The 13704-nt window shown below is 39.5% G+C and overlaps 1 protein-coding gene across 1 annotated transcript; it reads right to left on the bottom strand.

The window, feature by feature from the left end:
- Positions 1-363: 363 nt before the first annotated feature.
- Positions 364-13266, bottom strand: LOC130930399 (regulator of G-protein signaling 1-like). The gene is made up of 8 exons (XM_057858328.1): positions 13067-13266; positions 12925-12978; positions 12783-12844; positions 12522-12688; positions 12304-12434; positions 1857-1918; positions 1588-1754; positions 364-1090 (listed from the first exon to the last, which is right to left on the bottom strand). Exons 1-8 carry the CDS (start codon positions 13144-13146, stop codon positions 896-898), a joined length of 918 nt encoding a protein of 305 aa, XP_057714311.1. The 5' UTR covers positions 13147-13266; the 3' UTR covers positions 364-895.
- Between the last annotated feature and the right edge of the window lie 438 nt (positions 13267-13704).

Here is a 13704-nt window from a genome sequence, read left to right as displayed (position 1 = left end):
TCATTTGAAAATTGATCAATTTATGACGATTTCAAAGTACACTCTCCACTGACTATAACGTAATGTTTATCAAATGCAACGGCATTGACACAAAGTGATAAACAGCCGTCCCTGATTTTTATGCTTACGTCAACCGTCTCAGTAGCTGAATGACCACTACATCCTCATGTATTCACTCTATGCTTCGTATTTCAGGAAGGTTTAAATATTAATCGGATATGCAACTTTGCACACTATTTATTTTTTACTTTTTTATTTTTCCCCAAATATTATAATTTCCAGCATCCAATGAGAGACCACCAAACTGCTGTTGTGGTCAATTAAAAATTCGTCATGTCATTCAAAACTAATCTTTTGCACATTTGGGCTCTAGTTAAGCAACATTTTTCTTAGGTAAGTTAAGATGCATATTGAATAAATACAATACTATTCTTAAATGAAAACATTTTACCAAAGTCAAACAATACAAAACAGTTCTATATTTTTAATCACGGTTTCTGTATAAAGTTTGCATGTTAAAGACAATTCTGATCTGAATTGAGTTCTTCAGTTCACACAATATAATCCAACATAGTGTGCAGTTGTATTTGGTACAATGGCAAATAGTCTATTCTATCTTTATTCTTTTGTTGGTGTGCAACAGATTACACATTCAACTAGTAAAGGTGAGAGATAGAAAAATAATGGATGGCATGCGATGTTCCTTATATTATCACTTTACATCAGAAATATGGTATGTCTGTTGCAAAGGGCTCTTCTCAGTCACATTAGATATAAACACACCAAGTGGCAGTCCTTTAAGTCTGATGAGGCTGTGTATTATGTAGGACCGGTTCAGAAAATGAATGAATGAGTAGCGCAGATTCATCCTTGATGTTTCAAGTACTCTTCATCATCACAGTCTTCGAGTGTTTCGTTGCTTAGAAGTGCATTTAAACAGATCTTTGCAGTGTTCCGACTGAATGAATCGAGGAAAGGATCCATTCTCCATCAGATTGTAGATTTTCTTTTGTGCTGCAACAAAACAGGATGGAGCCGGCTGTTGAAGATTTTGTTTGATGACCTCTTTTGTGTAAAAATCTAAGTTGACCTGTTGAGACATTGTAAAAAATTATGTGAGATACATTATAAACATTATGTGAATTACACGTGAAAACATTCAGTTTTCCCTCAGCAGCATGTTACTTATCAGTCTATGAAATTCTACTACATGTCTTTTGTAGGAGGCATGATGCCTGAGTGTTAAGCATGTCTGCCTCACAGTTCTGAGATCAAGGATTCAATCCCGGGCTCTGGTTTTGCCATGTGGAATTTGCATGTCCTACCACTGCCTGTGTGGGTTTTCTACAGGTAATCTGGTTTTATCCCAAAAACATGCGTGCTATGCTGAATGAAATTACAAACTGAACCTACATTAGGTGTGTCTGTTTGCATAATTGTTTGACTCCTTGTGTCCTGCGATTGACTGGCAACCAATTCAGTGTGTACCCCGCCCACTGCCCAGAGTTAGCTGGGATAGGCTCCAGCACCCTCGTGTGGATAAGCAGCACAGAAGATGAATGAATAAATGTCTTTTGTAGAATTTACCTGTGAGGGAGATTCCGTGCTAATGAACTCTTCATAAATGTGTGATGCTCTCTGTTTACGCTCATCCAGTCTGTCCAAGCTTTTGAACTCTTGACAGGCGATCCAAAAGTCCAAGTTTTCCTCAGAGAATTCGGACTTTAAAAAGGCCCGAAAGGCTGTTTGTCCAACTTTTTTGACAAAACAGAAGCGCATAAAGGTTTTGTCAAGATAAAAATCAGCATCTATCGGCATCAATGGCATCAAATGAGTAATTAATTGCATCGAAGTACCTTTTTGACAAAGAAGCACCTCAAGAGACTCTTCCACTGATCTTGTTTTTCTTAAAGTTGGACTACAAAAGAAAGCCAAAATATTAGCTTGCCTTTTTGCATTGTGTATTATTTTGAATAAAAGTAAAATATAAGATACAGTAGGTACCTATTGATTTTAGCCAATTGTGAAGCATTCTGAGTGAAAATATCTATTTTGGTTTTCCATGCATTGTGTCTACAGGAAATAAATATGGAACTAAACCATGACACCTCTTTGTGTATCGCAAGGAAATCATGCAGTACTTACATTCTCCTTGTGGCCTGAATATTCACAGATGTTTTACAAAGCTTATTCATTGTCAAATATCAAATCCACTTTTCTTCTTTATTCTGATTTGCAGGATGTAGCGTTTTGCATAATGGTAACAAATTTATAAAGGTTTTAATTTTTCTAGTTCATATCCCCACAGCTTCATCACTTCAGTTCGTCCGTGAACTGAAAGAAAGCAGTGTCAGAGTTGAATATAACTGTGATGTCAAAACACACTTCAGGCCCTTTCCCATTGCGTGCCATTTGCTATTTTTATCTCCGTTTATATGCCTACAAGTTCACAAGTGCAACCAAAAGAAGTCATGCTTCTTAAATGATTAACTGTAGGAATGTTATCATCCCTTGCCATCGCATTGTTCACACTTAATGCATTCAAATGCTTCTACGTCATTTAGCTCACCATCAAAACACTATTCTTGGTAATCAGTCAAGTTGTCATGGGTTTTGAGAAATTAATCATTTGTTGCCAATTCAGTGAGTTTTTTTCTTTCTACCATTTATTATCAGCAGGGGAATTTTAAGCCTCTATTTTCAGAATTTGTTTGCTTGCATTTAAAAGAAGAAAGCATGAATTAAGCCTATACACTGATTTAAAATAACCGGAGACGCCGTATGTAGGTAAGTTTGGAATTGCAGCAGTTTATTTACACATTCCACTGCTCTCAGTGAATTTCATGTGTATAAAATGGTTTTAGCGCAAATCTAGAAACTAAGTCTATTCTTGATTCACATGTGTAATTTGTCTTTGAAGTATTCTAGGTTATTTAAAAGAAACACGTTTGGTCAAAACATTTTACTTTTTCAGATTATGTTTTGATTAATCCATTTCCTCTGCTATTTTTCCTCTTTAGAGTTGTAGGTTAACTAAGGCCTACCCCAGCTGTCTTTAGGCAAGAAGCAGTACTCCCCTAAAGTTTACTGCGTGACAGGTACAGTGAACCTTTTGGAATGTCTCACATTTCTGCATAGAATCCCCATCAAATGTGATCTGATCTTTGTCAAAATCACACAAATGGAAAAACAGTGTCTGCTTTAACTAAAAACACCAAAACATGTATAGGTTTTCATATGACATTCATATCACAATGACAGAAGGGGGAAAAATGCCCCCCGCCCCCCTTTGACAGCAATAACTTCATCGAGATGCTTCCTGTAGCTGCAGATGAGTCTGGCGCATCGATCAGGACTAATCTTGGCCTATTCTTCTCTACAAAACTGCTGTAGTTCAGTCAGATTCCTGGGATGTCTGGCATGAATCGCTGTCTTTAGGTCATGCCACATCATTTCAATTAGGGATGGGAATTGATAGGATTTTTACGATTCCGATTCCATTATCGATATTGCCTAATGATTTGATTCTTTATCGATTCTCTTATTGATTCTAATTTGGGGAAAAAGAAGAACAAATGTTTTGATTGGCATTGAGTTTGTTTGATCAGAAGTCACAACCTTACAAACTCACAACGAGGTCAAAAGAGGCCCAAAGCCTCAATATTAACTCTGCCAATAAGTGGCAAATGCACAAGAATGTGTAACATTTTACTGAAACATTTTTCTAATAGAAATAAAAAATATTGGTATATATTGGCATATAGGTCGTTGTTCTGCCGTTGGCAATATGTGTTAAAGCAGGGGTCCCCAAACTTTTTCCTGTGAGGGCCACATAACCTTTAACTGATGAGGGGCTGATGAAGAGAACACAGAAAAAGTGTGACGATTGCAGGAGTGCCGAAATGTAAAAAATAACATTTTTCAGAACGCCGCAATCAAATAACCCTTTCTGGATTCTTCACGGAACAAAAGTAAATAAAATGAAAATAATATAATAATATAATGATAATAAATAATAACACTATTAATCAAATAGATAATAACCAAATAACCCTCTGAGTTCTTCACAGAAAAAGGCCAGAAAATAAATAACACTATTGAGAAAAAAAAATCAAAATGCTCTTTGGTATTGTTCAGGGGCCGGATCAAATGTGGGAGCGGGCAGTAGTTTGGGGGCCCCTGTTAAAGCGTATTATTTACCAGTATATTGAAATGCATGCCTTTTTGTTTTTATGGCGCTTTCACGCTCAAGTAAGGGCACCCTTGCGCTTCCTCACGCGAAGAAGAACGCACTCACGTGAAGAAGAGTGCGCTTACACACGAAGAAGAAATGCAGCATCCAAGCGAGTGCGCGAGTTAGTGACAGAGGGGAAACACTGCTAAGAGCCTACGTTCTTTTTTAATGCTTGTAAAATATCTACAGAGGCAACGCCTGTATGTATCATCTTATGTGTTGTTGTTGTGTGCTTCCACTCGCGATCGGACACTTAAATCCAGTTGTGTAGTGGTTTGAACGATGTGCTAATGCTAGCGAACGCATGCTAACCGTTTTGTTATCAGCAGCTAATCATTGCTGGTTTACGTTGATGCAAACCTGTTTGTTATTGGGGACGAAATTGATTTGTTTCATTTCTATTTTTAGTTTCACTCTTCAAGTGATGGTTGAATAAAGTCAGCAAATTATACCAACGTCTTCTGTATCCTCATTTGGGAGTTTAGCTTGCTGTCGTCTCGGTGAGGACAGTGCATTCGTGTCCCCTCCCGATGCAGTTATCTCCACCTTGCAAGACTGCAAGTCGTTTTGTTGTAATTTTTCCTCGTGAAGTGAAGACACACTTTCGAGCGTTTGAACCTACGTACTGTCATTGTTATGTTTACAGCTGCAATGCTCGTGCTAAACCATCGTAACCTTTCATTTTCACCCTCTTTCCTGGTGAAGTGTAGCCAAACTTTGGAGCGGGTGGTTCTTGGCGCCATGCTAGTTTGATGCGTCTGGACAACAAGACAGTCACGACGCAATATGAGTCTTTAGGAATCGTTAAAGGGATCGTTCAGGCTTTTTCATTGTGATGTCGAGGCCTCGAAACACAAGGAACCGGTTCGGAATTGGAATCGGATTTCGATTCCCATCCCTAATCTCAATGGTGTTCAAGTCTGGACTTTGAGTTGACCACTCCAAAATGTGTATTTTGTTCTTCTGAACCCATTCTGAAGTTGATTTTCTTTTGTGTTTTGGATCATCGTCTTGCTGCAGCATCCATCCTGTTTTTAGCTTCAAATGTCTGGCAGATGGCCTCAGGTATTCCTGAAAAACACCCTGATAAACTTTTTAATTCATTCTTCCATTAATGATTGCAAGTTGTCTAGGCCTCAAGGGAGCAAAACAGCCCCAAATCGTGATGCTCCCTTCACCATACTTCACGGTGGGAATGAGGAGTGGATATTGGTGAGCTGTTCCATTTTTTCTCCACGCATGACGTTGTGTTACTCCCAAACAATTCAACTTCGGTTTTATCAGTAGGGATGGGAATCGAGAACCGGTTCCTATAGAAAATCGGTCCTGTGCGTTTTAATTCAATGGAATCGTTTGGCAGTTTATTTAACGATTCTCTTATAGATTCCAACCAGCACGAATTACATCATGTAAGTTACTCATTTTACGCACGCTTGACACAGTAAGCAAGACTACGTGATTATTCAAAGAGGGACCACTCACCAATTAGTATAATCCGGAAAGGTGTCGCCGAGAGATTTTGCATTGATTTTCAGAGGCCAAGTCATTATTCATGAGACTACTTAAAGAAATGGTGATTTTTTTTCCAAAAAGTCTATTAATGGGTTTATCGTATTCCTCATCAAATTCTTTATAACAAAAATATAACATATATATATGCATCTAAAATAATCCTAAACTATTTTATTAGCAATTTTAATACTCATTTCGGTCTGTAGTCCACTAATCAGTGATTTTTTTCGTAATAATTTGACTACTACTATAATCTGACTACTGATTTCACACAAAAGTATATACCTCTGCATCCGATGGTAGTATTTTTGTGTTGCTACGACTAACGGAAGTGGATGTTACAAATCACTTCCCATAATGCAACTGATGACTAAGGGGCCGTTTACATGGTGACTCTCCATGAAGACGAAAAATTTCTAGTTTGCATTTATATGGCTCCGTCTCCATTCGAACAGTGTCGCAATTCTGCATGAAAACGATGTAGTATTCATGCCAGGCCCTCGGGGGCAGTGCAGATTTACAAGGCGACAACGAATGATGCACTTTGACCTCCTTAGCCCGGAAGACAACATGCCGGCCCACTCATTTTCTTTTGTTAAAAAATGTACAAAAATGGAAACATTCAACATATTTAAATTAAAAATATTATAAAAACAGTAAATTAAAGCTGATGTTCCACCATATATGCTGTTTTTAATGTTTAGTATCACCGCTGCGCACGCCCATTGTGACGTGTATGAGTCTGACGTTACCAGCGCGGTCCCGTGCCGCAGGAGCTTTTGATATGCATGCGGAGCAAGCTCCCCTCAAGCCCCCGCAAACGAATTCTTCCATCTTGGAGGCAGCATTCCAAGGTTTGCGTCTTTGCTTTCCGTCTTCGCCGACACCATATGAACGTGAGGCCACTCCGCAACACAGTCATTGCGTCTTTGTGTTGCAGAGTCGCCATGTAAATTGCACCTAAGGCCAATCAGCGTATTTTCGCCCGTAATTCGAAATAGGATGGTCCCACTGGTCCCGAACCACTTTTATTCTACTCAGTATTAAAAGGCCTTTCCATAGAGTACCCCAACTATGTCTAGGAAGTTAACAAATCCAAGTTAACGGAGGATTGTGCTAAAATTCCTCTGATATTGTATGAAATCCAACGGTCCTTATGTAATTACACCAACCTTATTATAAACTTGTTAATATTTGGACAACAAAAGAGATACTCTGCCCCTGCTGTCTTGACTAGCTGAACACTTTCTGTGTGTGCAGGCTTTCTCCACCCCATCTGAGAGGGTGTTCTCCACTGCTAGAGACACCATAAGTCCAGAAAGATCACATATCCTACCTGAAAAAGCAGACATGCTTATTTTTCTGCAAAAGAATTGTTAGTTTTGCTCTTTTGTACTATACACTGTTCTGTTGTATTTGACAGTAATTATTTTTTTAATTATAATTATTGAGTGCTATCAACTCATATCACCTTTTAAAAAGGATTTTTTAAATTTCCATTAGAAAAATGTTTTAGTAAAAATGTTACACATTCTTGTCTATTTGCCACAGTTAACATCGAGGCTTTGGGCCTCTTTTGACCTTGTTGTGAGTTTGTAATGTTGTGACTTCTGATTAAACAAACCAGATGCCAATAGAAATGTTTGTTCTTCTTTTTGCCCAAATTAGAATCGATAAGAGAATCGATAAAGAATCGAATCGTTAAGCAATATTGATAACGGAAGCGGAATCGTAAAAATCTTATCAATTCCCATCCCTATTTATCAGTCCACAAAATATTTTGCCACAACTTCTGTGGAGTGTCCAAGTGCCTTTTTGCGAACATTAAATGAGCAATGTTTTTTTTTAGACAGCAGTGGCTTCCTCTGTGGAGTCTTCCCATGAACACCATTCTTGGCCATAGTTTTACACATAGTTGATGTGTGCACAGAGATATTGAACTGTGCCAGTGATTTCTATAAGTCTTTAGGAGACACTATAGGGTTCTTCTTTACCTCGCGCTAAACTTTTGGTGTCATCTTTGGTGGATGGCCACTCCTTGGGAGAGAAGCAACTGTGCCAAACACTCTCGATTTGTAGAAAACTTCTCTGACTGTCGATTGATGAACCAGACTTTTAGAGATGATTTTGTGTCCTTTCCCAGCTTTATAAAAATCAACAATCCTTGATTGCAGGTCTTCAGACAGCTCTTTTGACCGAGCCACGATGCACAACGGACTATGCTCATCAAGACAATTCTTACCAGGTGTGTGTTTTATAGTGAGCAGGACAGTTTTAAACCACGCATCAGTTATTGGGCACACACCTGACTTAAATTGTTCGGTAAAAATTGGTTCCACTGCTCTTTAAGTCTCCTTAGACAGAGGAATCACTTACTTATTTTTCCCCGTCACTAGCCACGTTTACATGCTGACTTTTATTCATACCGATTCAAATCATTCCGAATGGAAATTTCAGATCAGCTGTTTACATGTCACTTCATCTATTCCGATCCAGCGTTTACATGTGACTGCCTTTATTCCGAAAGGACGTTTGACAACTGCCGTCTGACATGCGCAGATTAATCAAAACAAAGCGTCACGTTGCAAAACATGGAGATCGATCGTCGGAGTGCTGCTGTTTTAACTTTAACCCACTTGTTGTGGTTGGTGGGGTCGTATCCGCTTTTGCTGTTTTGCTCTTTTGCCTTGTAGTAGCCGGTTTTCCACCGGTTTCTAATCTGGTCAACGCTCCGGTCTATTCCGGCTTCGTGTAACCTCTCATGAACTTTTTTAAATAGTTCACTGTTCCTCGTTTTACGCCCGTCTAAGCGAGCAGTTATATTCAATTCTTTTAAAGTTTGAATTAAATACAATCTTTCCGCCGGACTCCAATTAGGTGCGCTGTGCTTGGAAGCCATGTTGCAAGTGACGTTACTTACGTCACAAAGTGACGTCACCACGTCAGTACGGAGCATGCGCAGAAAGAACGCAACCAGACACCATTCCGCTTCCCTGTTTACATGATATAATTTTACTTCTAATCGGTTTGAGAAAAGGAATATTCCACCCCTGTGAATCGGAATGAAATTCCATTCGGTTTGGGCCTGTTCATTCCGAATGAGGTGTTTATATGGAACACATTTATTCGTTTTGAACAAATATTCCGATTGTAATTGGAATATTTGGCTCCATGTAAACGTGGCAATTGTTTGCATGTTATCCTCATTAAAATATGAAACCTATAAATGTTTGTGTGGTTTTGTTAAAGCTGACACTGTTTTTACATCAGTGTGATTTTGACAAAGATCAGATCACATTTGATGGTGATTTTATGCAGAAATGTGAGAAATTCCAAAAGGTTCAGATACTTTTCATACCACTGTATGTCTCATGAAACGACGAAAATAGGCATCAGGAAATATGGCATTCACATTAATTAACTGAATTGGGGCTGAATATTGTACGTATTTTCTTTTTCACAGGGAAGGATATTGGAATGTCTAATACCCCTTTCCCACTGGCCAAAAAACCCATGTCAACCCACTAACAATCGGCTTTTGGTGGCAGTGGGAAAGGTGCAGCGACCCGCCTCGACCCGTGTCAATCAACCCGCCAAGCGACCCGCGTTAAAATCACCTCGGCTCTGATCGTCATGCAGTGTGAAAGCAAAACCGTGGGTCAACAGTCAACACCCTAATCTACGTGGTGACGTAGGCTCTTACGTGATGCGTCATAACAACGTGCCAGTCGCCTCCCATTTAACACGCTCCACAACCGTAGTTACGTCGAGCCTCACAACAAAGCTAGTAGAAGATGAAGAATTCACGTCGCCTACGTTGCCTCAGCACAAGCAGAGTGTTGATCCTTTGCTGCATTTCGACCATTTTGAGGGCAGGAGAAAACATGAAAACAGAGAATACAAACGGAAAGGAGGCTTCCATGTTGCTCTGCATTGTTTACTTCCTTGAACTGAATGAATTCGGTCGCAGTTGTCGACGCGCATCTTAGCGTGGTGACGTCACGTAACCTTACGCACGGCTGAGGAGGGGTGGGGGGTTAGACGGGTGAAAAAAAAAAAGACACGGCTTTTTTTTTTCTGTCAATGAGAAAGGTGCCAAATGCCAATTGCTAGTGGGTTGCATCGGCTTGGAAAAAACACGCGTTGACCCACTAGTTTCAGTGGGAAAGGGGCATAAGTGTGCCCAACTGTGAATTCCAAGTTTGTAAACACACATGTTAATTCATTCTCGTCAATTGACGGTGATAGACGTTCAAAACGTTTGAACTGCGACAGCCGAGAGGTCACTGGATTAGAAAGCTATCACAATCATTAGCACTGAATGAGTTAAGTAGGTATTTTTTTTAGATTTACACCCTTAAAGGATATTTGTCAGTTTTCATTTCAGAATGGTGACCCAGTTTTAGCCGTGTAACTTACTCATCACTCTGCCCGCACAAGACCGTGCAGTCACAAGGATGGCAAATGATATGAAATGCGGATGTGGGCCTTAACAGTTCCTCTTCATATCTGTCAGAGGAGAAGCTTTTGTTTTTACACTTTTAATGCTACAAAAGCATGTTGTTCCTTTTCTGTCATAACAACAACAGAACATCAGTTAATAGTAACCATGACAGATTAGGCCTGTAGAGTAGGACTGAATTTAGATGAAGAGCCCGACAGCTTGATGGAAGCTTGTGAAACTTATAATACCGTGAAAGTCAATGACATGGTGAAAAATGCTCAATAAGTTGTGCATATTCCCTAAATTCCATGCATACAATAAACAATTGTTCATGAGTTGTCTGTTTATAGGCTCAAGTTTTTTTTATGGATTCAAACAAGACCTCATTGTCCTCATTTGGGCTTTTGAGGTTGTGTACAAGGGGGAAATCTCTCACTTTCCATATTTAATTTATTGAAAAATATCACACAAAGCAAAGGTAAACCTTTAAAAGGCATTTTTAAAAACTTGCCTGTCATTTAATGAGTCAAACCTTCACAATAAGATACAATGCGAGGGTAAAAAAGCTATGTTGGAAACTGACAAATAAGGCAATCATGCATACCAGAAGTTATCCATAATATTTTGAACAACTTTCAACATAATGCCGTACAGTTCTTTGGTAAAGCACTGCAAATTAAATTCACTGTAATACTGTGAAAAAGTCCACAACATAATTTGGTGTGGTGGCCTTTAAGACTTTTGCACAGTACTGTATATTTAGAATATGAGAATTGTTATTATTGCAAGGGCAACATTTCTGATACATCTTAGCTCATTCAATTCCATTGATAGCGATAGATGTCCAATTTATTTGAATTGGCCAGTTCAAGAAAATGGGACATCTATAGCTGTCAGTGGTGGCGAGTAAGTTTAATACAGGGTGACCCAAAAAAAAGTTTACACCGCCATAATACAACTTAAATGCCATGTTTATTCAGCTTAGAATTAGAATTTAATCACAAATTATACATTATTGTAAAGAACATGTACAGTACACTCTATTTTTCAATGTGTCCTCCCTTAAGTGTCACAACAGCCTTCAGGCGCCTGCGGAACGCTTGACAGGTCTTCTTGGATGGTTGGTTCTTCTAGGATGCTGTTATCTTTTCCCAAGATCTAACAATGGACCTCTCCAAGGCTGCCACAGAAGTTTGTGGCTTCTTACAGGCACTGTCCTCCACAGTTGCCCATATGCTAAACTCCAGGGGATTGAGATCTGGACTCTGGGGTGGCCACATATCACCTTGTCAATCAACCTTTTGGTCCGCACAGATCGGGTTTTCCAGACCCAGGTTTTCGTGAGGCTGTTCCAGTATCTTTCAGCTTCTTTTTAACTTTGTAGACTGCACATCTGGATATTCTCAGATTTGCTGCAATCTCAGTAGGTGTCAGACCGGCATGCAGCAATTCAGGTACAGCTAAAGTTTTCTTCATTTTCAGCAGAAGCACAGGAATTGTAGAGACGAGAGATTACCAGCTGCATTGAGTGACCTTAATGAATCACTTAAGCATGACAACCTATTTAGATATGTTTCAATGGCTTTTAAACAAGCAGTCAACTGAGTGTAAACTTTTTTTTGGGTCACCCTGTATGTGGTGGTTGGACGTGTGGTTTAACAATGTTTATCTCTATATCAATGCTTTCATGCAGTTCCCACTATAGTGTCATCTTTAACCGTTTTGACAACTGCTGAATGTCTTTATATGAAACCAGCATGTTATAAAAAAAATATTATTTAATATGTACATCACTGCAAAATCAGAACTTCATTCGACTAGCATCACATTGCTTCGGGTGTCAAAGCAATCACTGTCTAGCGCTCCCTTGGTGACTATGTTCAGTCCATCCACACAGTGAGCCATTTCGCACAAGGATCAGGCAAATACATATATTTGACAGCTATATATACACTAATGCATCGATGTTGTCAAAGTTAAAGCTATAAATTTAATTGCCAGAGTCAAAGCTTTAACTTTACAGTATGACATAATCCCCCAACATATTTTGTGATAGCTGTATTTATCATCCCTGTTTCAGACAGAGTCCAGAAAACCCTGATAGATATCCGACCTGAGGAAGCGGGGGTAAGAATCCCTCTCCATCAGCCCGTAGACGATCCTCTGGGCCTCATCAAAACAGCCTGCACCGCCTGTCTTCACGTTTCGCCTGATCAGGTCTCTGGTTTTGTGATCAATGTTAATCTAGAGGATGGACAACAATGTGTTACAGCAGGTTCTGCATCTGCCACGTTAACTATAACTTGGCGTGAGCAGCAAAGGTGCACACACCTCTCTCGGGGCCCCGGCTTGTATATAATGTTTGAAGATTTTTTGGGCCTTGTATGTCTTCCTAAATGAGGACCTGGTCTTCTTGTATTCCTCGCATACCATCCAAAACTCTATGTTTTCATCGCTGAACTCTGACTTCAGGAAGGCCTCGAATACTTTTGTTCCATCTAATCGAAGAGAAATGTCAGAGGTTAGGGGATGGAACAGAAAGAGTGACAAGCAAGAGTCTCGAGACACAGTGGAACTGAAGGATTAACTTACATTTTGATGCTATAAGTTTTTCGAGCGAAAGCGACCACTGGGACAATTCTTCGAAACAAAGCCTTGAAAATGCCAAGAGGTAGCAACGTGTTACTGTAATTCAATGGCTATTTTTTCTTCACAATTTGTGGACTTAACTTACCCTCTCGTGCTTCGCAATGATTTGCACTGCAGCTGGGACTTTAGGCTGCTTTCCCTGTGCAACAAAAGATCAGCTATTTATTTTATTCAAGTACATTCTGCATTCTATTACATATTAATAACACACTGTTATCATGACTCACCTGCCGGCCAACTGGATTTTTTTCTCACTGTCCATTCTCTGGAGTCTCTTTCTTGCTGGTGAATTGACAGGATTTGACATTTGGCATGGTTGAGTTGACGATCTTTTTTCACACACGCAAGTAGGAGCGAGTGTCCAGCCACTCCAAATTATAAACGCAAATGTCAGCCTCACATTGTTTCATCAATCTAAAACACTGACTTTTATATCAGCAGCAGAAGTGAGATATGAGCGTCACGGCGCGGTTCTGAACTAACCGCAGGAAAAAGAGGAAGTTGAGAATTACGCAAACGCAGCTATCAGTGTACGTACTGAAACCTGCTAACAGAGTTTAGAGCTTGGTGTTATGTCTAGGGATGCAAATACGGCAATGGAAAGATGATAGGCAAATGTGTGCCACACTTTTGCAAAAACAAAGAACACATTTTTCTGGTCGGAAAATGAAGTGTTATTGTTAAATGTAAAATCGAGGTAAAACTAATCAACTGTCTTCTGAGAGAAACAACTGTAAGAACTCAAAACCTATTTCCCATTTGACATTCATGCTGATTTAAACAAAGAGTCAAAAGTAACTCAGTTCTTGAATAGTTATGTTTAGCTGTGGGTCGTGACCGAAAGAACAAGATCCCGGATACAAGC

This window comes from Corythoichthys intestinalis, chromosome 14 (assembly GCF_030265065.1).
Source record: "Corythoichthys intestinalis isolate RoL2023-P3 chromosome 14, ASM3026506v1, whole genome shotgun sequence".
Classification (NCBI taxonomy): Eukaryota; Metazoa; Chordata; class Actinopteri; order Syngnathiformes; family Syngnathidae; genus Corythoichthys; species Corythoichthys intestinalis.
Note: the sequence above shows the minus strand (reverse complement) of the source record. Positions and strands in the feature narration are given on the sequence as shown.

Coding starts and splice junctions, on each gene's coding strand:
- LOC130930399 (XM_057858328.1), bottom strand. CDS start 13,146: ATGTCAAATCCTGTCAATTCACCAGCAAGAAAGAGACTCCAGAGAATG. Junction 12,979..13,066: donor AAAATCCAGTTGGCCGGCAG/GTGAGTCATGAT, acceptor TTTGTTGCACAG/GGAAAGCAGCCTAAAGTCCC. Junction 12,689..12,782: donor AAAACTTATAGCATCAAAAT/GTAAGTTAATCC, acceptor CTCTTCGATTAG/ATGGAACAAAAGTATTCGAG.